We start from the raw sequence: 25,032 nt of genomic DNA on the forward strand, positions 1-25,032 counted from the left end.
TGTTTTATTCTCTGTGCAACAAACCGAGAAAATAATTAGCAACTATTGATGCAGAAAGTAAAAGATCACACAGATACACAAAGTTGTTCAGTTTGATGTAGGAAAATTGTGTGAGAAGAGAAAAACATGTTTCAGTAATTTAGTGTCTATTGTTCTGTAACAATAATAATTGAATTGCTAATTCAAAATATTATTGCCTATAGCATACACTTTTCTAGAATAAATTAATTGAAATTTTTAAATTGGCTATACCACTCCCAAAAAATACCAACACATTTAAATGGCTGACATGTGACTTGTGATTTTTAATATTTTCCTGCTCTTATAATCTCCAATTTCCAATTTCAGTTTAGCTTGGTTAGATTTTATTGTGTAAAATGCAGAACCAATATCTATGGTTTCTTTAAAAATGCACTTACAATTGGTAATTTCAATTGCAAACTTGCAATAATATATATCTTCAATATTTGGATTAACCCACATTTTGTGGTAAAGTTTGTGCATCTCAGCAGGGGTTAATAGAGTATGTTATATTATTGCTTTAGAAGCCTGTTACTAGTACTTATACAGAAATTATATTTTGTGGTGAATTGTATTTTGTTTTTAAGACATTTTTAAACATATATTTTACATTAGCTTCTTAGTATGTGCAGATACTCTTTGGTCTCCAAACAAACATTTAACACATGACAAAGGATTCCCAGAGCATTATGGATTAGCTAAAAGGAACCACAAAAGGTTTCTCCTCCAAGCAATACCTAATCAAGGCAGACTTGCAATGTCATGTTTTACTAGGTAAACTTTAGGTATTTAGTTTCCCATGCTCTTGTTTAGAGATTGCCACTTGTTAGCTGCAATTGGTAAATGTTAAATATCCACATTGTAAATTGTAGATTTACCCTTAAAAGTATTTTTGGTACCAAGCATAAAAGAATGTAGTAATTGTGAACACTATAAATGCACACTTTCAAAAGTTTGTGCTTTATAGAACTTGATAACATGTACACACTTCTTTTAGAATTAAAATAGGAAAAATAAACATTAATCAAAACAGAGAAAAAAATGTTTTTTTTAAAGTCGTAAAGGATAGATAGAGTAAGCAAATCCAACATCAAAAACATACCTAATAAGAGCCCTGAAGCCTTTTTGTGTTTACTGTGCTAAGAAATGGCAAATACAATACAGACAATTTCACACGAATGTAAGATGCTTACACTCTGGGTTTTTTTTTTCTTTTATAAATAAAGACGTATATATATGCTTTTTATAGCATAGAATTATGCTTTGCAGGACAGCACATGTCACATTACATTTTTCTTTTAGCACTTAGTAAATTATAGTAATTACCAAACATTTTCTCCTCCACCGTGATTTCACTTATCCTCCAGCAATGTTCATTTGTTAACAATATTATAGAAAACTACACAAAGATAATAGCGTACAACATAAACCTTTGCACAATTTCTAGCTTCCTTACAGCTGAATTAATAGGAGTAATAGCAGCGTTATCTTGGGGTGATTGTGCATGCAGTAACAGAGGTTTGTCTGAGACGTAAATTGAAAGTGAAAGCTACTTCTTCATTCCAGTGGCTGCAAGGCAAAAACATTTGTGCTCCTTCAGACCGTCTTGATAAAATCTAATATGCTTGTTCAGTTTTTGTTACAGGCTCATAAGCTAACCATAATTAGTCCATGACAAGAAACATACCTTTCACAGCACTGTGCTATTGGACCCCTTTACCTTTTTTAAGAAGTACTTTATTCACGATTGTATCTAACAATATAAAAATGGCAACACTACCTACTGTTGAGAAACTTAAGCAGCAAGTCGACTAAAGTGTTACTAAACCCACAACAGTAAAATCAGTCTGTATATGCAGTAATGCATGCTTGTTATACTCACTGTAGAATCTAAGGGTTTAATCCTCTGTATTGTGTAAAAAGGTTGTTTGATTCCCTCTTTTCTGCCCCTCCTCTTGTTGAAATGACCACCTGATACAAACTGAATCCATAGTCACATGCACATGCTCAGTTTGGTATGTATTGCTAGAGAGGTTTTTTTTCCTTGGGAGAGTGCATGTGATCAGCACAGGGCCAATCAGCACTGTCCAGACAGAGGGTCAGGACTTTCACATCCTCCTAGAACAGAAAGAAAACTCCTCCTACAAGCTTTAACCAGTGCTCTGCTAAAGTCACAAGACTGCTCTAACTGCTGATGAGAAAAGGGATTTAGCAGTTTATATTTACTAAAATAATTGCATTTCCATGTTCTGTGTACTATGGGAGACCAGATAGAGTAGATGCAGGGTACTGGGTATAGTATCACTTTAAGTGCATACCAGAACCTGTTTGGTATTATTATCTGTCCTGGACCAGATATCAGCTGTGTTGGTGCAGCCACACCTTTGTGACCAGTGTCAGCACCTGTCACAGCCTATTGTCACAGTGTTCAAGTCATGTTTAAAGTGGAACTAAATTCCTTAACTGTCTCCCAAAACAGTTTTATCCAAGACAATAATGATAATAGTTACCACTGTGCTTATGTTGGCTCTTGACTAAACTGTCATACCATCAGATGGCTGGTGTTATAACTGATCACATGTGCAGCAACATGGCAGCTGCAGAAACATAGTGCAGCCTCCTTGGAGCCATTTTAGCCTCTGATTGATCTGCAGTTGCCATGGTGTTTTACATGTGACCAGTTATGACACCAGCCATTTGATGGCTTGATAGTTTGGTTGAGAGTTCAAGGACTTGTGGCAGTTATCTTTCATGGCATGCATTGAATTAAACTGTTTGTGGATACAGGTAAATCTATGGGGTTTATTTAAAAAAAAAACAGAGAGTGCAAAATCTGATGCAGTGGTGCATGGTAGCCAACCAGCTTCTAACTTCAGCTTGTTCAGTTAAAGTGGTTGTAAATGCTGAAGTTTTTTTACATTTATACATTCTATGCATGAAAGTAAAATCCTTATTTGTGCTGCTTCCCCTACAGCCACCCTCATATTCACCTGAGCCCCCTCTCGATCCAGTGATGGGCACAGAAGCCTCGGACGTCCCGGGTCCCCCTCTCCTCATTGGCTGAGACAGAGAATGGAGACATTGGCTCCCAGTGCTGTCAATAACAGCCAGTGAACCAATGAGGAGATAGTGGGGGCAGGGTCAAGTCAATGCACTATGTGTCTTATTGACACATAGAGCAGGGCCCAGAAGCAAGCACACACCAGTGCCACCATAGCAAGAGGCTTGCTATTGGGGCACTAGTCAAGGGGGAGGAGCCAGGAGGGCCAGTGGGGGATGCGAGAAGAAGAGGATTGGGGCTGCTTTGTGCAAAACCACTGCACAGGGCAGGTAAGTATAACATATTTGTTATTTTGTATTTTAAAAAGCTGAACCTTTAATATCACTTTAAGATTTGACAAAAATGCAGAGCAGCACCAGATTTTGCACACTCTGGTTTTAGTAAATCAAACCCCACTGGGTTTAGTTCCACTTTAGCAAAAGAAAGAAAAAAGAGAGAGGGCTTAATGTTCCCCTTTTGAGCATGCTGCTCCATGTTTCACAATATCCCATTGCAGTAGCCGTAATGCGATAAATAGGATCCTGTCCAAAATGTTAGTAGGTTTGACAAAGGGGCATGACTGCCCCAAAATGCATTGCAACACCCCTTATGTACGTCACGTGTGATGACATTGGTTACCACAGAGCTCCAGTCACTTCCCTGTATCGCTTTGCATATTACAGCCCAAAGAAACCGAGCAGGCTGCATTCTATCTACCCAGCTGCTGCCTTGCCTAAAGCTGCCTGGCCTCACCACATCTCTACCAAACTCTGCAAAATGGTCTCTACACACCTGAAGCAGATGCGATCTGATCTTAGGGAAGGACACACTGGACAAAGACTATCCAATATGCCATTCTTTTACTGATCACAGTGAGTGCATATATACATGTGTGTTTGTGAATTTATCAATAATTCTGCATTTAGATGGAAACACCTTCTCTTTTATTTTTGTTGATACCACAGTAGGACCACCCAACTTCCTACCACAATGAGGTGCTGCAGCCACCATAAGTGTGTTTTTTTTTTCCACCATATTGGACTTTCTAAGGACTAATATTTTCCAGTATTAGGGTACATTCCGATGTCATACTCATTTTTGCTCTATTTTTGCTATATATTTCTCATGTGTTTTTCCTAGTTCCACCTTAACTGACTTTAGGCTTTACCACCAAGGCCAGCTTCTAAATGGTAGTTGAGGGCTAATCAGCAGGAGTGGCCTCAGGTTCATCACAGCACCAGGTGATTTCCCAGGCATGCAGCTGTTTCTGGATTACTGGATTACTGATGTACTTTGCTTAATAAATAATGTTAAGGAAAATTAACAAAAATAACATGTTTATAAACCCATAACATGCCCCAGGCCATGTCATGATATTGATGCATCTTAAATATAAGAGAGTCCTGAAATATCATGAAAATTTGCTCCATTCTGTTCCATATTCCCACCAGTCTTCTTATGACTGATAACCAAGATGGGAAAGTCATTCAGAAGCAGACAATACAGAAAACAGCACTAGAAGACAAATGAGACTACCTGACACACCTTCAAAAAAAAAAAAGGACCTATCATATTCAGTGTTGTTGGGTATCTGATCAGATGTTGTGGTATAGAGTTATAGGGAAAGAAATTTTAAAAAGGCACAAGATTTTCTACAGTTGATTAATTTACGGCAGGAATACAAATGTGTTCTGTGAATGGCACCTATACTGAGTGGACCCCTTGTGGTCAGTGGAAGACAGAAGACACTGGTGATCACTGTAGTAGCAGTGACTACTACAGTGATTTTCAGCTTCCACTTGCATCTCACAGGCATGGAATATGCATATTTACAGAACATTGGTCCAAGCTGAAACAATGTAACTTTGCAATAAATTCTATTCCAGGAATTCAACATAAAGGTTCTGCATTAAGGTGAACCCTGGTCCACTTCAAATATACAATCATGTAGAGAGATGTTCTTTTTTTGTAAGATTCCATGGCACATAACTGGATGTTGGAAGGTAACGCAATTCCTTTTATTTCCTTTCTCTTCACATTTTAATGAAAATCTCTGTATAATAAATGAAAAAGAGTAGTCACTGAAAATGTGCAACATACATAGTTCACCACAATTTTTCCCCAAGGTTCTCAGCAGGCCTTATATAAGCATATGTCAAATATTTGCCATTACAAACTATTCTTTTGCAGAATATTTTTAAACGTATACATATGGACAGCAAGGCAGTGCAGAATTTCAGGATTCAGTACAGTAAATAGGCAAAGTTTGCTAACACTGATGGACTTCAGTGTCTCATTTTGGGGATTTCCATGGCAATAATATAATATACAAGCTAGAAAATTAGGCAGAAAAAGAAGACCAGTTTACAACCTGGATAATCACATTTTTGTCAGCTGTTTTCTTTGCATACTTAGAGTAAACTTGTGCCTTGCCCATGTATTGTAGTTTGCTCCCCCCTTCTCAGTAACATATATTCGACTTCCCATCAGTCCCCACAGCTCTGTTTAGCTACAGAGAGTGGAGAAATCCTGTGCATTCCGTTGAGTAGGACCAGCCACTAAGCACCAGCACTGTGATTTTAGGAGGATCTATAGCCCTGTGTAAGCTATACCACGAGCATACCTTACAGTTAAAGCGGTAGTAAACCACAGCCTTTCAAAAAGAAAATTAACCCCCCTGGCGGTATTCCCGAGTGTAACTCAGGGTTAACTTTCAGTGCCAGAAGCGGTAACCCTGAGCTTCACTCAGGATTACCCTGCAGCTTTGCTCCGGGATCCCTCCAATCCCTCCAGCACTTACCTTGTCCTGCGCTCCCACGATGTCCCCCCTGCAGCGTACCAGGCCATCTCCTCCAACCGATGCCTGCATCTGTCTTCCGGGTTCCGTTCCCTGTGAGCGTCAGGATGTACAGGACGTACAGGGGACGGAACCGGTGGGAAATTCAAAAATGTAAAAATGTGACATTCACTCAATACACTAAAATCTGACAGTATTACATTACTGTATCAAACCATTTCACATACATTTTGTCCCTAGTGCTTTGTCCTGTGCCCTGCCTGCATTTTTACTGATCTTTCTGCCTGGAAACTGAGAAACGGCCATGGCATCCAAAAAGCGTCCCTTTATGTCAAAAGCAGTTTTAGACCAGCTAGAGAACAGCGATAGTAAATTAGAACCACTTGCAGAATTGAGTGATAGTGATTCGTAGGGAAATTCGTCATCAGACACTGAAAACGATTCTGCGACTGAGCTCAGTGATGTGCGAACTTGGCGCTGTATTTCAAATGTCAGTGTTTTTGGTTTGATTACATTATTGAATTAAAATTATGATTATTATATTATTATTTTTATGATTATTTATTATATTATAATTTATGATTTCGCGTTTCAAATTTTATCATACCCGGGATGTTTACTAGACTCTTGTTCGGACAGATTCCAGTGAGTTATTCCTAAGAATTACAGACCTACAATAAAAAACAACATATTTCCATGCAAAAAAAGTACCACTTTGAGCACAGAAATACTGACATAATAAGACCGCTAGGGAGGCAGGGGCGGACTGACCGTTTGGAAACTCGGGCACTGCCCAAGGGCCCAGGGTCAGTAGGGGGCCCCATGAGATGCCTCTGGTACCTTTTTCAAAGGCTTTTTTGAGTTTGGGCAAGGACACAGGGGCTCCATGATCCCCTATTGCCTGGGGGCCCCATGAGTTGTCAGTCCGCCCCTCTAGGGAGGTTAAAAAAACCCCTGCAAGGCAATGGCATAATGTGCTAGTATGCATCATATACTAGCACATTACAAAATACATTAGAATGAAGCTATCCAGCAGTTCCATTTGCCCCTGAACCTACTCCTTTGAGCTGCGATGACGTCACTCCTACGCATGCACAGGGGAGTCACAGTTTACAGCACAGAGCTCTGAAGGGACAGCACATATATGTGATCCCTTCAAAGAGCATGTTCTGGTGACGTTTAGGAGCTATTCACTGTACCTACAGGTAAGCCTTATAACAGGCTAGGCTAAGTTCAAAAGCGGAGTTTATTGCCACTTTAATTAGTAGTTTATACTGTTTGTACTGCTCCTAGCAGCAAATTAAAGGTGCTGCTAAGGACAGGAGTATTAAAGTAAACCTGTTGAATGGGCCAAGATAAGGCTTCCTTTTTGCTACAAAGGAAACAATAGTTACATGCACAGTTAAAGGGTCACTTTTAATTTTGGAATATGCTCTAAAGTTAAAGAACCTAAAACATTTATATATTTCACAGACTCTGAATACTTGGATTACTGATTGAAAAGGAGTGAAGAACAGTTGCTTCCTATACTGCAAAGTATACAGTATTTGTTCAACATAAAAAGTGTAAATCTGTTTGTCAGCGGATACAGGCTACCATTGTTTTTGTTACACCTCCCCAATAATGTGCTTTTAATTGCAGTACATTCGAGGCAGCCAAAGTCAATGGGGCATACATTGCTCCACTTTAATGTGCACATCCACTGTGTAAAAAGGGTCAAAACAACTGTAACTACACAGAAGTTTTCTTATGCTTCTCAGCTTGATATACTTATTGAGGCTTTTATTTGTGTTTCTTTTCTCTTCCAAGTCAACTCAGCTCAGCAGAACATAGTTTTCTGTTTCTCAGAACAGTGAACTTCAGCAGTATTGTGTTTCTTTGGCTGAAAATGTTGCAAACAATGATCTACAAATTATAATTTGCTACATGTGGGGTTTTATTTCTTCAGTAATTTACCAAGATCTGTTGTAACTGTACTGAACAGCGTACACATGTAATAACCAAATGTACCTTTCATTATCCATTTTTTTCAACAGCTGTCACTCTGTTTCTAGTTTCAATTTTTAATTTGTAACATTTTAACATTCTCATTTACATTCTGCCTTTTTCACACTCTGTATCCAATTAACTGTAGATCACTTTAACACAACTCTTACCAGCCAATCAGTTATATGTGTTTGGGTTGATTTAGCAAAGGCAAATAGACTGTTCACTTTGCAAGAGTTGTACTCTGCAACAGAGTTATCTCAAGACTTTAGTAAATGAAGAAAAACTCTGCTGACTTCCATTATCCAATCAGTGGCAAGAAAAAATGTTTTTCTAGTGCATGATTGGGTATTCTTTACAAAGTGCAATTTCATCACAATCACTAAGCTTTGGGGAAAATTCCCTTGCAAAGTGTAGTTTTACTTGCAAAGTGAACAGGCTATTTGCCATTAGTAAATGTATTTTATTTCAGGTGCTTATATAGTGCTGTCAATTTACACAGCACTTTACATATATATTGTACATTCACATCAGTCCTTAACCCTCAAGGGGCGTACAATCTAAGGTCCCTAACTCACATTCAGACGTACACATACTAGGGCCAATTTAGACAGGATCCAATTAACCTACCAGCATGTCTATGGAGTGTGGGAGGAAACCGGAGTACCCGGAGGAAACCCACGCAGGCACAGGGAGAACATGCGAACTCCAGGCAGGTGGTGCCATGGCTGGGATTCGAACCATTGACCCTAGTACTGCCAGGCCGAAGTGCTAACCATTTAGCCACTGTGCTGCCCGATGGAGCTATGTTCCTCCCTCTCACCAGCAATAATGGAGCTACGTTCCTCCCACTCACCACCAATGATGGTGCGCTATATCCTGACCACTGAACACCAATGATGGGGAACCATTGCTTCTACTATTGACCAGTGGTCTATTGACCACTGATTCTGGGGGATTTATTATTTCCTCTGACTACTGGTGTAGGGGTTGTTTATTCATCCTTATGACCATTGATGCCAAGAAATTGCTCCTTCAGACCACTGATCCTGAGGCGTTTATTAATTTTACTGACCACTGATTATGGGATCATTTGTGTCTCCTACTAACCATTGGTATCAAGGCATTTATTACTACAAATGACCACTGTTGAATGGATTGTTTACTGTATTACTCCTACTGACCATTCATGTTGAGGCATTTATTACTCCTACTGACCACTGATGAAAGAATAATTTACTATATTACTCCTACTGACCACCATTACTGTGGCATTTATTACTCCTGCTGACCTTTGACACTGCCCATTTTTACTCTCCATGCAGCCAGGAGAACGCTATTGGCTATTAATGTGTATGAAGTTGCACACAACAGTAATTACATTAACAATTTTCTGTTACATCTAGTAATTGACCACCCATATCTGTGTGTCTTGACTGAGGTAGGCGGGTATAATAAATTCTGTACCCCTACCACCCCCAACTACTGATCCCACAGTCTAACACACCCCTCCCACTTTCAACCCAGACTAACACCTGCCCGTCTAACTCCTGACACCCCCACACAGCCAAGCAGTAACACCTGCCCTCCCACCCCCAACCACTGAATCCCTGACACTGCAAACCACTGAAATCTGCACACCCACCCTTACCAACTAACACCCCTCCACCCACCTCCAAACTCTTAAAGCTCAGAAAGGTCATTCAATTGAAACCTTCACCCACCTCCACCTTTTCCTCTGCAACTACAAGTTGGAATGATCGAAAATAGGATCGCCTTTGTTGTACAGTAAATATCTCCTGAGTTCATGCTGCTAATGGGGAGAGGATCTGAGTAAACATCTATTCCTTTCCCTGTGAAGTAACAGCTGTCAAATAAACAGTGAACAATTTAAGTAGTGCCTGATAGTTACATAGTAAAGATGTCCAGCAGTTTTGGGGTTAATCGTGTGCAGCCTACTCAGTTCCTTCCCTGGTGACATCAGGATCACTTTATTTGAAAAGTCCAAAAAATTGGCAACTGCCCTAATTTATAATTGGCCTTTACAGTAAGGAGCACATAGAAGGGGGACGCATGTCAAACAACAACAAAGAAAAATTCCCAGCTCAGCTTACCAACCAGCCTGCAACCAACTGAATTATCCTGTTCAACAGTTCACATTAAAAACAGGAGTTTAGTTTAGTAAATCAACAGTATTGTCTCTCTTTCTAGATCCACACAAAGTATATTTTTCTGACATTTAATCAATCTTGCAACAATTTTCTAAAGGTAAATTTGTATGCTATCTATGCCTAGTATCTATGCCTTGACCAGTTTCAGAATTTCAGTAAATTATTTCAGTATGGTGCAAAAGCCTGTGGCCACCCAAAGTTGTAGTCAGAAAATATAGCACTGATCTTCAAGGTTTGCACACCTAAAGAGGCATTCGGAATACCACTGTCCTCCAGACTGGTGTACGGCAAGCCATAGATTAAACCACAGGTGTCAAACTGGCGGCCCTCCAGCTATTGCCAAACTACAAGTCCCATGAGGCATTGCATGATTGACAGTTACAAGTATGACTCCCAAAGGCATGATGGGACTTGTAGTTTTGCAACAGCTGGAGGGCCGCCAGTTTGGCACCCTTGAATTAAACTATTGTATTTTCTTCCACCATGTATGGAAGGGAAGAAAATTGATTGATTGATGAAGTGTGCTATTATGTTTTTCCAGTGGGGACCCTTCCCTGTCGGCAGAACACAATGATCACTGTTGAAAGCTATAGCCACTGGCATTGACTGCATGCAAAAAATCCAACCAATTGGTTGTACTGAAGTTCATCGATGGATAGACATTAGTACAATCAGCATGCCTATAGATGGATCAAATCTAAGCCAGTCCCTGCTGAACCAGCTGAGATTTGATCCATCTATGGCCAACTTCAGTCATCTGCCAAGCAGCGATTACAGCAGGTTTTGCTGTATTGGCTGTGCTGTACCAAGATAAAACAGGTGCTCAGGGACATGTAGTATTTTATATGTGTTCACTTTACTAAAGTTGCATACATTTGCTTAATTTGGATAATATCAAGAAATAGTAGGAATCTACGTGAGAAAATGTTATTAGAGTGACCACAGAAAGTAGTGATATATCCTGACAGTACGTCTTGAAGTATCTTAACCTTTTTGATGCAATGCCTACTAAATTGACATCATTATTATTATTATTATACAGTATTTATATAGCGCTAAAAGGTTTGCTCAGCGCTGCACATTATAGTGCGGGACAGAACATGAGACAATACAGTAACAAAACAAAACACGAGGGAGTCAAGTGCCCTGCTCTTTCGAGCTTACAATCTAGGAGGGAGGGGATAGTGGTACAGGAGGAAGTGGCTGTGGGGGATGGAGTGGTAGGAGGAGTGGAGGAGATCAGCTGTTAGGTGAGAGCGGGGTAGGCTTCCCTGAAGAGATGAGTTTTCAGGGTGCGCCTAAAGGTGAGGAGGGTAGGTGACAGTCTGATGGAATGGGGTAGTGAGTTCCAGAGGATGGGGGAAGTCCTGGAGAAGTCCTGCAGTCGGGCGTGGGAGGTGGAGACCAGGGAGCTAGAAAGTAGGAGGTCTTGTGAGGAGCGAAGAGAGAGGGTGGTATTTGGGTATCAGGTCGGTGAGGTAGTTTGGGGCAGTGTTATGAATGGCTTTGTATGTCTGTGTTAGTAGTTTGAATTTAATGCGTTTGGGCAATCGGGAGCCAGTGGAGGGAATGACAGAGGGGGGGGGTGGCAGAAGAGGAGCGGTTGGTAAGGTGGATGAGTCTGGCCGCTGAGTTCAGGATAGACTGAAGTGGGGATAGTCTGTGATGAGGTAGGCCTGCGAGAAGGGAGTTGCAGTAGTCCAGACGTGAGATAAAAAGGGAGTGAACGAGTTGTTTAGTAGTGTCTGGGGTTAGGAACGTACGTATTTTAGAGATGTTGCGGAGGTGGAGCCTGCATGAGTTTGCCAACGATTGGACATGGGGTTGGAAGGACAGGTTTGAGTCTAGAGTGACACCTAGGACTTTGGCTTGTGGGCTGGGACTGATGGTGGCATTGTTGGTCGTGATGGAGAAGGTGGGGGGGGGCGAGGGCTGGGGGTAAAATCAGGAGCTCAGTTTTGGAAAGGTTCAATTGTTCAATTATGGAGAGCATGTCCTTGTGACCAGGGCGGACTGACAACTCATGGGGCCCCCGGGCAATAGGGGATTATGGGGCCCCTGTGTCCTTGAACAAACTCAAAAAGCCTATGAAAAAGGTACCAGGGACATCTCGTGGGGCCCCCTAATGACCCCAGGCCCTCGGGCAGTGCCCGAGTTTCCAAATAGTCAGTCTGCGCCTGCTTGTGACGTGTAAATGACACGTGTCACCAGCACATTTCCTTTACATTTCTGTTGCTTGGTGACTTTTTCATTAAAATCTCTGAGAGAAGCTATGTTGGTGTCCTTTATCTTTGTCACAGACAGTAGGACAATGCTCCAAGTCAGTCATGTCCAGGATAATCAATACAAATTATTTGCCTGTTTAATCTAAAGCAAGGAAGCAATTTACCAATGACATACGAAAAGGCACAAATAGCCATTACTATGTATACGTGAAATGCCTTGATTGGCAAGGCACTATGTAATACTGGCATCATTGTTCTGTGAAAGGCAGACAATCTGACATTTTATTATTTTACAGCTTTTCCATGAAGAGATCATTACCTTACCTATGTATTCATTACCTTTTTTACACCAGTTACAACTATCTTAAATGTATCTTCAAGATGTGTTTGACCTTTATATGCTTATCATGCACACAGTGAGGTTATACATGATGCAATGAAAACAAAGCAATGTAAGATAATAGTAATAAGAGCTATTTTCAGGCATACAAAAAAGAAAACGTGGAACTATGGGCATTTACCTTCTTCCTCAATGAAAAAAAAGATTCTCTTTTTTAGCATATTCATTGGGAAAGAGAGCATCTAGTTCTAGAGTAGCACAGTTTGGATAACACTGTTCACATGCTTTACTGGCTGTTGTTCTTGATCAGTGGTCTCCAAGCTGTGGCCCTTTGCTTGTCTGTATCTGTTGTCTTGGGGCAACTCCCACTGATAAGAGGCACTAGTCCTTCCCTGACACCAACAATGGGGCATAATTCCTCCCTCTGAAACAAACAACTGGGCAGTTATCCTCCCACTGGCACCAACAAGGATACACCATTCTTTCCATTGACACCAACAGCGGGGAACTATTCCTCCCACTGACATCAATGATAGAGCATTTTGTTTCTTCCACTGACATTAATGATGGGACACTATACCTTCCTTAACATCAACAATGGGGCATACTTCCTCCCTCTGATACAAATGATTGGGTACTATTCCTCCCACTGACACCAATGATGCACCATTGCTCCCACTAATATAAATGATGGTCCTCCTATTGACCACAGGCACTATGTGATTTTTTTTTTTTTTTAACGCCCACCAGTCACCAAGCCTGAGAGTCCCATTGATGTTAGGGCATTTCTACTCTCACTGGCTACAGTCCAGCCCTGCTAAAGCCTGACGGGCAGTAAACTGGCCCTTTGTTTAGAGAGTTTGGAGACTCCTGTTCTTGTCAGAGTATGACCATTATTCATGAATTGCTCTCTTTTAATTATATTAGTTCTCCTATAACTAATGTATTTTTCTGACATTGTAATAAAATATTTTAAAAACGATATGGAATGGGGTAAAATATGGGAGCTGTGATTGCTGAGCTCCATTCTCTGTCTGCCTCACTACTTGTTGAGTCTCCCGGAACAAATGTGTATATCAGGTGTTGGGTGCAGATTGCCTTTCATATTAGTATTTCTTTTTCCTACATACATGAAATAGTAACCTGGATGTGATTTTTTTTGTTGAGCCACTAGATTTTGCTAGGGTATTAAATGGACGATGATCCCCTTTCCAACATATAATGTATTCAATCCAAATTTCTTTCAACAGATATAGATGGCATAAGGTAATGAATCCTAAAATGAAAATACTTCAAAAATTTGATTTCTAAACCTTACATTTAAATAAAGGTGTAATAACATAAGCAGTTTTAGAGTAGCCATAATTAGCAATCTGTGTGTATTCTGCTGCAGAACTATAATGTGCTTGTAATGGTACATTATGCCATCTGGTGGACGTTTTCACATTCTGGCACACTACTTCCATTCATAATGCAAATTGATGAACATTTTAACTATAAAATATTTTGCAGCAGGCAAGGTCTGTATGAGGTCACTGGCCGTAACAGTTCTGCAGCATATTTCTCAATGAATTCCAATTATATTTCTTCAATTAGTTACTATTTGACAATGTATATACAGTATAGGACAATAGCCTTCGTCTATATTATTGCATTGCTGTTATCAGTACAGATTCTGGCTTTAAATTTGTAACTTGAAATGGAAGAATGAAAACCAAAACATGATTGTTTTGTGGCAGTACAAACAGTTCTTTTTTCAGACAGCATCAATGACCAATCGTTTCTAGCCCTTGAAAAATAAATGCATTTCAATAAAGGTACGTCTCTTTAGTGCAGAGGTTCTTAACCTTTTTTTTGAGTCACGGACCTCTATAGGGATTTAATGAAAGTTATGGACCCTCTCCCCAGAATTATTCACATAAACACAACTTTTCATGCAATGAATATATGTACTTTATTTTATTGAAAGTTGATTGTCATACATATATGGCACATGCAAAGTTTGAATAAAGTTGACAAATGCTAATGTGTCCTTGCACATGCAGACCTTTTAGTACATTTTTATGCACAGAAAAAATGGCCCAGGCATGTGTTCCTGGAGAAGTGGTTTTGCGTTTTCTCATGCAAATGCGCATAAACACATGCTTATGCGTGTACATTTATTCTAATGGCTAGAATACATGAACTTTCTAGCCAATAGAATGAGTTAAAATGCAAATGCTTCTAAATGTCATACGCATGTAAATGCACACGAATGTGCCTAAAGGCAAGATTAGAAGCATTTTTTTTTGCTAACCTCTGGCAACATAAATTCATACACCTGAGTGCATGAGGCCTAATAAAAACCTCACTCCTTTTCAGTCAAAAAGTAATGTCCACTCATTACAAAAATGAAATGAGGGCTGTATAGTGAATATAAACATTATTTTTTTACATGACTCTCACGGACTCCCTGAAACCCATATATGGACAGCTTATGGGTTCATGAACCTCAAGTTATGAACCTCTTCTTTAGAAGAATGTGTTTTTTGTTTTGTTTTTTTGCCACACACTGTTCATATACCACTGTGTTAATTAAATCTTTTTTTTGCTGTTGCTATAGCTGGACATTTTCTTACTATTCTATTGATAATTGTTACTTTTAATACTTGGTATACCCATTGTATGTTGTTTTATTATTATAGTAAGGAAAGCTGTCAAAACTATATATGAACTGCATATGTTTTTTTTTTTTTGATTTTTTTTTTTAGGTATGGTGATATGGTTCCAAAGACAATAGCTGGGAAGATTTTTGGCTCCATATGCTCTCTAAGTGGTGTTTTAGTCATTGCGTTACCAGTTCCTGTAATAGTTTCCAACTTCAGCCGGATATACCATCAGAATCAACGGGCAGATAAACGCAGAGCGCAAAAGGTAATGTGATAAAATTACCATGAACAGACATGTATTGATCAAATTGTACAATGCAAACCAAAACTTGATTGGATTGCTAAACGTAACTAGATAATGATACTATATTACATTAGGTTTAGTCTGGCTGATGTATTTAAAATAACATTTCAATACTATACCAAATATTAAATTGCATATAGACCTAATCTAAGCTTCTTAAAGTTTTTTTCCACTTTTTGGCCAAATTGGGATAACACCTACTAACATTTGTTTGTGTTCACATGGCATAATCCCGCTTACATTTTACTTGTTTTTTGCTGAAAACTCAAGTTTTCCTCTGCTTTGCAGATGGGGCTGGGGAGTTAAGGTTTGTCATAACTAACCTTGTCTGTACTGTGCTGATGGATGTCATTTTCAATTGCAAACTAGATTTAAACACTGCCTACCCTACCAAAGGGGTTAAATAACAAGATGTATAGCTTCTCTGTTGAATGTTAATGAGGGGAAATAAGCGGTGAAGATTTACTAAGGGCAAATAGGCTATTCACTGTGCAAAGGAATATTCACTTTGCAAGGGAATCTTTCCATGTAGCTTAATAAATGTGGTGAACTCCGTCTTTTTAAAGAATACCCAATCATGTGCAAAAAAAAAAATATATATATATTTTCCCTTGCACATGTTTGAATGATGGAAGTCAGCAGATTTTCACATCATTTATTAAGCTAAGGAACATTCTCCTGCAAAGTGAACACCCTATTTTTCTTTAATACATCAACACTAATGTGTACCTATTTGTTAATTAGGACAGTTTGAGTTACCTCTAATTTAAATTGTGCAGAGTAGCTTGCAGTCTGCCCAAGGCTTGCTCCTAAGAAAAACCTAAGGATTCATGCACACTGGAGCTTTTGTAAATGCTTTTCTCCTAACAGGGGAAAAGCAGCTGCAAAAACACGTCTAAGCTGTGTTTTTAAGGGTACTTAGAAATTTAAAGTGCTGGGGTATTTGTTTATTTCATTGGCCAGAATAATAATTTATTCTGACCATTGAAATGAAAAAATGCTTAAGCACTTTAAATGTCTAAGTACCCTTAAAAACACTGGGAACATTAAATTGTTAAAATTACATAAGTGAATGTTTGCTAAATGTTTTAAACTCATTTGAATTACTGGGATGAAATCGAAAATAAACACTTAAAAAACACCAATGTAAGACCAGTACAGGATGTGAGTATAATTCTCTCCAAGAGGAACATAGATAGAAGCAAAAATCAAAAAAAATTTTTAGTAGACGTGGAAGGGGTGGAATACCATGAACTGGATTTCCCCAGCAAGGACACAGGCAATGATAAGAACTCAATGGGGGTTCAAGGTATAGGCCAAACATGTGCTGATGGTATATGTTCTATTAGAAATAGGAAGATTATTTTGAATAGGACAAGAAACATTACATTAAGAGTGTACTGATATTTTGTAATACTAATTTTTCCTCTCCTTTTGATAATAAAGACTCTCTCTAAACATACTTTATGTTAACATACAAAATTATCCTTCTACAGTATATGGGTTTATATGTTATTACTATATTAAATAATATGCCAAGCTTACTTTAAGAATATATTCTTTCTTTTTTATTAGTATAACAATCATACAGATCTTTAAAAATAAGCCTATCCTATATACAAGTTGGGCAACACGGTTATTGATTTCACTTCAGTGCTGCTATCTGACTTTAGTTTTAGTCAATGAACATCTCACCACAATGGTAAAGCAGAGATACACTGTATTACAGGAATAAATTGAACAATTACTTTCTCACTTTTAACTAGGAGCTCCAGTACTGAGCTAATACATCAGCCATATGAGCGACTGGGGAGTAATTTATGAACAGATCAATTTGCCTTTCAGAAAAACCAGATGTCAAAGTGCTAGCAGTTCATTCTCAGTTTTAAGTGAAAAGCATATAAGAAATAGAGAAGAAATTGAACTCCATGGAAAAAAAAGAAATTGCCTGACATTTCAAGAGAATATACTTCTAATTAATTTTGCTATATCAATTTATTTCACGATAGAAATGAAGTCTAAGGAATGATACACCACATATTATCAGATGCAGTCTTTAATTAATGTAGATTTCTCTATTACCTGTAATACTTAATTATCAGTGTGTTGTTGCAGACTGTGGCACATGAAATATATTTTGTAATTGGTAAGAGCAAAAGGTTCAATTTCATGAAGCAACAAGTCCCCAAGAGAAAACTGTTAAAATGAAATAGAAACAAAACTGATAGCTGATAAACAAAAAGAAAAGTAATTGCATAAAGTTGTTTTGTGGTACGATTGTTCCTGGGTATGAGTTGATGGCATATAGAGTATCTACATTCTTTCATATGACCAAAATTCATTTCAAAGCAGTGTTTCAAGTTTCAAAATCTGATATCAAACTCTGATATCAAACTCTAATTTCTATTCTATGTAGATATTTTATGTATGTACTGTATATATACACTCACCGGCCACTTTATTAGGCACACCTGTTCAATTGATTGGTAACACAAATTGCTAATCAGCCAATCACCTGGCAGCAACTCAATGCATTTAGGCATCTAGACGTGCTGAAGATGACTTGCTGAAGTTCAATCTGAGCATTAAAATTGGGAAGAAAAGAGATTTATGTGAATTTTAACGTGACATAGTTGATGACATAGTTGATGGTTCCAGACAGACTGGTCTGAGTATTTAAAAAACTGCTGATCTACTGGGATTTTCACGCACAACCATCTCCAGGGTTTACAGAGAATGGTCCAAAAAACAGAAAATATCCAGTGAGTGGCAGTTTTGTGGACGAAAATGCCTTGTTGATGTCAGAGGAGAATGTGCAGACTGGATGCTGTGACATTCAGATGGTAGGGTCAGAATTTGGGGTAAACAACATAAAAGTTTGGATCCATCCAGCCTTGTACCAAAGGTTTAGGCAGTGGTGGTGGTGTAATGTGTGGGAGATATTTTCTTGGGACTAGCAAGGTGAACCTAGTAAAGTGGCCAGTGAGTGTGTTTGTGTGTATACATATATCTATCTATCTATCCATTCAGTTGTATCCGACCCTTGGCGATTGCATGGACTGTCACTCGTAAGCGACTTTTTCCATTAATTCTCTTTTATAATTATTTTACAGGGGAGGTTGCCAGGCCTTTCCCCAACCCCTACAATGTAGGAGATTCCACGTGGCCAGAGATGAAGTATATATATATATACAGTGGGGATCGAAAGTTTGGGCACCCCAGCTAAACATTTGTATTAATGTGCATAAAGAAGCCAAGGAAAGGTGGAAAAATCTCCAAAAGGCATCAAATTACAGATTAGACATTCTTATAATATGTCAACAAAAGTTAGATTTTATTTCCATCATTTACACTTTCAAAATAACAGAAAACAAAAAAATGGCGTCTGCAAAAGTTTGGGCACCCTGCAGAGTTAATATCTTGTACTGCCCCCTTTAGCAAGTATCACAGCTTGTAAATGCCTTTTGTAGCCAGCCAAGAGTCTTTCAATTCTTGTTTGAGGTATCTTTGCCCATTCTTCCTTACAAAAGTCTTCCAGTTCTTTGAGATTTCTGGGCTGTCTGTCACGCACTGCTCTTTTAAGGTCTATCCATAGATTTTCAATTATGTTGAGGTCAGGAGATTGTGAAGGCCATGGCAAAACCTTCAGTTTACGCCTCTTGATGTAATCCCCTGTGGATTTCAAGGTGTGTTTAGGATCATTATCCATTTGTAGAAGCCATCCTCTCTTTAACTTCAGCTTTTTCACAGATGGCATCAAGTTACCATCCAAAATTTGATGAAATTTTATTGAATCCATTTTTCCTTCTACTCGTGAGATGTTCCCTGTGCCACTGGCTGCAACACAACCCCAAAGCATGATTGATCCAACCCCATGCTTAACAGTTGGACAGAGGTTCTTTTCATTAAATTCTGTGCCCCTTCTTCTCCAAACATACCTTTGCTCATCCCGGCCAAAAAGTTCAATTTTAACCTCATCGGTCCACAGAACTTGTTTCCAAAATGCATCAGGCTTGTCTATATGTTCATTTGCAAAGTTCAAATGATGATTTTTGTGGTGAGGACGTAGAAGAGGTTTTCTTCTGATGACTCTTCCATGAAGACCATATTTGTACAAGTATCTCTTTATAGTGGAATAGTGTACCACAACTCCAGTGTCTGCCAGATCTTTCTGGAGGGATCGTGCAGTCAAACGTGGGTTTTGAATTGTTTTTCTCAGAATCCTGCGAGCTTTTCTGTCTGATATTATTCTTGGTCTTCCAGATCTTGCTTTAACTTCCACTGTTCCTGATGACTGCCATTTCTTAATTACATTCCGAACAGAGGATATTGACATCTGAAAACGCTTTGCTATCGTCTTATAGCCTTCTCCAGCTTTGTGAGCGTCAACTATTTTCAGTTTCAGTTTTCTAGACAACTGCTTAGAAGAACCCATGGTGCTGATTGTTGGGGCAAGGTCAGATGAGTCTGGGCATTTAAAACCTTTGAGATTGACATCATCTGGTCTGCCCAGACGATGATTGAGAACAATCCATGACACTGGCAGGTCTCAGCTTTGCAAAGGGGGCAGTGCATGCTATAAATTCTGCAGGGTGCCCAAACTTTTGCAGACGCCATTTTTTTGTTTTCTGTTATTTTGAAAGTGTAAATGATGGAAATAAAATCTAACTTTTGTTGACATGTTATAAGAATGTCTAATCTGTAATTTGATGCCTTTTGGAGATTTTTCCATCTTTCCTTGGCTTCTTTATGCACATTAATACAAATGTTTAGCTGGGGTGCCCAAACTTTTGATCCCCACTGTATATATACTATATTGCCAAAAGTACTGGGACAACTCTCCACATCATGCTCACAGGTGTATAAAATCAAGCATCTAGGTTTACAGAATGCTTCTAGAAACATTTGTGAAAGAATGGGTCGCTCTCAGGAGCTCAGTGAATTGAAGTGTGGTACCGTGATAGGTTGCCACCTGTGCAATAGGTCCATCTGTGAAATTTCCTTGCTGCTAAATATTCCACGGTCAACTGTTAATGGTATTATAACAAAGTGGAAGGAACTGGGAACAACAGCAACTCAGCCATGAAGTGGTAGGCCACGTAAAATGACATAGCGGGGTTAGCGCATTCTAAAGCGCACAGTGCGCAGAAGTCGCCAATTGCCTGCAGAGACAATAGCTAAAGACCTCCAAACTTTGTGTGGCCTTCAAATTAGCACAACAGTGCATAGAGAGTTTCATGGAATGGACCGAGCAGCTGCATCCAAGCCTTACATCATCAAGTGCAATGCAAAGCGTTGGATGCAGTGGTGTAAAGCACGCCGCCACTGGACTCTAGAGCAGTGGAGACTGGTTCTTTGAAGTGATGAATCACGCTTCTCTGTCTGGCAATATGATGGATATGTCCATGTTTGGTGGTTGTCAGGAGAACGGTACTTGGCTGACTGCATTGTGCCAAGTGTAAAGTTTGGAGGGGGGATTATGGTGTGGGGTTGTTTTTTAGGGGTTGGGCTTGGACCCCTAGTTCCAGTGAAGGGAACTCTTCATTTGTCAGCATACCAAGACATTTTGAACAATTTCATGCTCCCAACTTTGTGGGAACATTTTGGGGATGGCCCTTCCTGTTCTGACATGACTGCATAGCAGTGCACAAAGCAAGGTCCATAAAGACATGGATGAGCAATCTTGGGGTGGAGGAACTTGACTGGTCTGCACTGACCTCAACCTGATAGAACACCTTTGGGATGAATTAGAGCGATGAATTAGAGAGGAGACTGCAAACCAGTCCTTCTCATCTGTCATCAGTGCCTTACCTCACAAATGCGCTTCTGGAATGCCATTAAAGTTCATGTGCATGTAAAGGCAGGCATCCCAATACGTTTGGCAATATAATGTGTGTGTGTATATATATATATATATATTTTTTTTTTATAAACATGAACATAAGACCTGATCTCATTATTATGTTGCCACAGTTAACAATTGTAAAAGTTATGCTATTAATATGCCTTAAACTTGAGAGATTTGCCAATAAGAGTAGGGAAAGGTTTGACTGACCCTGTTACAATGTTTCCTGTAAAATAATTAATTAGCTAGTCAGAGAATAGGAACTTAAGAATGCACATCTTGTGGAATCTCACAGAACATAAGACCCGACCCTATTACTATGTTGCCACAATTAACAATTGTGAAAATCATGCCATTGATATACCATAAACGTAAATGTGAGAAATTTTCCAAGTGAAACGTTTGACTGACCCTGTTGCAATATTTTCTATAAATCAATTAATTAGCCAGTTAGAGAACAGGAACTTGAGAATGCACATCTTGTGGAATTTCACAGTCCATGTATTATTAGTTTCCTTGATTCAGAAATGAACATGTAAGGGAACTGCTCCCTCTTACTGTAATAAGAATTTTAAAAAAGAAGGTGCTTGACCTTGCCAGGAGATAGGGGCTTTCATGTCCCCACCAAGGCAAGTAAGTTGCAAATGAACAGATTATTTTTCACTTTTCTTTTTGATGTTTACTAATTAGAACCCCATGAAAAATGTGGTTTATCCAATAGGTTGAAGAACTGTTTTTATAGTTATAAAGCTGTAGCCAGCAGCCAGCCAGCTGTAGCGATATCTTGTGTGAATGCTGGTGTGCCAAGGTGGTGTCTTTGGGAGAAGTGATTTTTCATGCTGTCACGTACCTTACTTGTGAGCCTGATAGCAGGAGGAAGACCTCTCGTACAGCTCCGGTTCGAGGACCACTGAAGGTGGAACAGCAACCACAAGAGCACAGCGGGGTATGAGAGCCTGTTCAGTCCTGTAGTCTGTGCAGGAATTGCTGGCACTTCGCTGGGAGATGGGATGGCTGGACCGGCTGGCAGCAGAGCAGGCAGGCAATGAAGCAGGCTAGTAGCAGACTGTATGCAGGGTCAGACAAGCCGAGTAACAGATAAGCGGATCAGACATGAACGGTAAACAAAAGAATAGTCAGATCACAAGCCAGGGTCAGTGATGGTGGGAGCAGATCAAGCAGAGTCAGAAGGCAGAGGCAGAGTCCAAGAAACAAGCTGGGGTCAATCACAGGTAATCACAGGAACAGGAATACAGGAGGGGGAGCTGCAGATCAGACAGCACAGGTTAATAGTGCTGCTGGGTTTAAATAGTCTGATTGGCTCCAACATTAGCAACGGGCTGTCACGTGTATGCGTGTGCGCACGCGCAAACGCAAATGCACACGACTATGTGCAGCAGAACGGGCCCTCACACATCTGCGCCTGCGCCACTGTGGACTATGGCAAGTATCTTCCTGACACTAACTTTTGAAAAATGTAGATTTGAGCCCTGAAAAAAGAATTGTAAGAGTGAAACACTGCAGGATTAGATATATAATTATAAACTTGTCTCCAATTATCCCAAAAAATAATATTAACAATAAAAATATACAAGTGTTTTTGTGTTTGACTTGAAAAAGAGCATGAGCTCAAAACCTGGTTGAGCTGCTTTATTGTGATATGTCAATTTGTGCACTTGGATATAAGTAAAGAGAGCATTTATTGTATCTGGACTCCATTTCTCCTGACAGATTATATATATAATGTATGCATTATTACTAATGCATTAATATATTGACATTATTAATACAATCATGATTATATATATAGTTGTATGTTTTTTTACTTCACAGAAAGCAAGACTTGCAAGGATTCGGGTGGCAAAGAGTGGAAGTGCTAATGCTTATTTACAAAGCAAACGCAATGGTTTACTACATGAGGTAAGGTTCAGCTTTATCTTATTTTCCACTATTTACACCATGTGAATGTGCACATAAAGCTGCACAAAAGGCTTTCTAAAACATCAACATCAAATGTTCTCTGCCTGAAGCACACTGAAGTCTAAATCCTGAATACAATGGAATAATTGAATGCAGAAGTAACTACAAGAGTGGTAAACATCCATAATTGATTACTGAAGGCAGTATTTTAGCTTAGAACTGTCATATATAGTATGTTTTGTGAGCAAATTGCATTTCTGATCATTGAGACCATTACAGCTAGCAGTTTTAAGAAATAAGCAAACTTGTACCTACATGTGAATGGGATTTGCTTGTTGACCTCTGCTTTGAACTGATAATAGGTGACCTTGGATGATTATCCTCGGGCATATACTGCATATAGCTTTACATGAAAATTGCCCTTGAAAATGACCTTTGCTAAAGAAAAGTTTGAAAAATAAATCGCTAGAAGCAGTATTTAGTAATTATTTTAGACACAGCTTGCAGTAAGCTGTAGAAAATGTCACCCTTCGTTTAATTGGTCGCTATATACATAGAAATGTGATCACCGATTCATTGACATCTATATCCATGAACCTTTTTGCTGCCAGGTCCGTATGGCATACAGCACTGCTTCTAGCTGGCCCCTGCCACTCTGGCCTCCCCTGCCATGCTGACCCCCCCCCCCCCCATTGGCCCAGACTCACCAATACTGGCTGGCTGCTGACCAGCATTCCCTCCTCTTCCTCCCACTGCCTGCTCCATTGTAAGGATGGAGTACGGGGGGGGCTTGGTAAACATTCAATGGATGCATGCAGCAATCACTACTGATCGCTCTTGTGTCCATTGATAACTGAGAATAGTACACTTGTGTTTACTATGTGTCAGTTTATGAATGAAAAGGAGTCTAAGTTGCAGAGAAAGAGACTGTCTTCAGTCCCTTTCTCTGTCTCAAAAAAGAAACATCAGGGGTCTGTTTAGACCACTGATATCTCAGCAAAGCTCCCCCCAACCCCCCAAAAAGGACAGAATATTAAAAAATATAATTGTAAAATAAAATAAAAATCATAGTAAGGCCTTGTTCACACAGGACATTCACAGCATATGCCCCTGTAAGGCTGTGTTTACCTGCAAAGGGATGCCCAGGTGTTCCATGCATCCCCAGGTAGGCAGTCTCATTGATGTAATTTGGGATGTAGCAACTGCACGAACACTGCCATTGCTCCCAATTTGACATCCATGTGAGTGCATGTCCCTGAGCTCACGCTGTCTGCATTCAGGGTTGTGTACCCACACGGATGTCAGATTGGGAACAGAGGTTATGTCTATGCAGCCGTTGCATCTCAATTGACATGAATAGTACTGGCTGCATGGGGATGCACAGAATCTGGAAAATTATAGTACCCCCCATGTTAACAAGGTCTTAGTAGCAATATTAACTTAATACAGTTTTAGCTTTTATATTTTGTAGGAATTTAGCAGACATTTTGTAAATTTTGTCATGTATGTATCCATTAATAATTACTTTAGTGTATTTTAAAGTAAAAGAAGGATTTAATGAATATTTGTGCAACTATTGAGGGGACTAAAAAGTCAGTAGCACATTTTTTTTTATTCTACTGGCCATGTGCTTTCAGAAAATATATGGTTTGGGTGGGGGGGGGGGTCTTTTACAAACTCTGGATGCTGTAGGGAAAAAATAAAAATTCTATGGAAAAATTGCACAAATGGCCTG

The 25,032-nt window shown here is 39.4% G+C and overlaps 1 protein-coding gene across 2 annotated transcripts in view; it reads left to right on the forward strand.

Moving 5' to 3' along the window:
- The window catches only part of KCND2 (potassium voltage-gated channel subfamily D member 2), a 530,430-nt gene that overhangs the window by 383,125 nt on the left and 122,273 nt on the right, over nt 1-25,032 (forward strand). For both annotated transcript variants that reach the window (XM_089672105.1, XM_089672106.1), the window contains exons 2-3: nt 15,331-15,493; nt 23,211-23,297. In XM_089672105.1, coding sequence (XP_089528231.1) covers nt 15,331-15,493; nt 23,211-23,297 — 250 coding nt within the window. The remainder of the gene's footprint in view (nt 1-15,330; nt 15,494-23,210; nt 23,298-25,032) is intronic.

Source organism: Staurois parvus, unplaced genomic scaffold (assembly GCF_062004578.1).
Source record: "Staurois parvus isolate SC_StPar_1 unplaced genomic scaffold, SC_StPar_1.0 ptg000120l, whole genome shotgun sequence".
Classification (NCBI taxonomy): Eukaryota; Metazoa; Chordata; class Amphibia; order Anura; family Ranidae; genus Staurois; species Staurois parvus.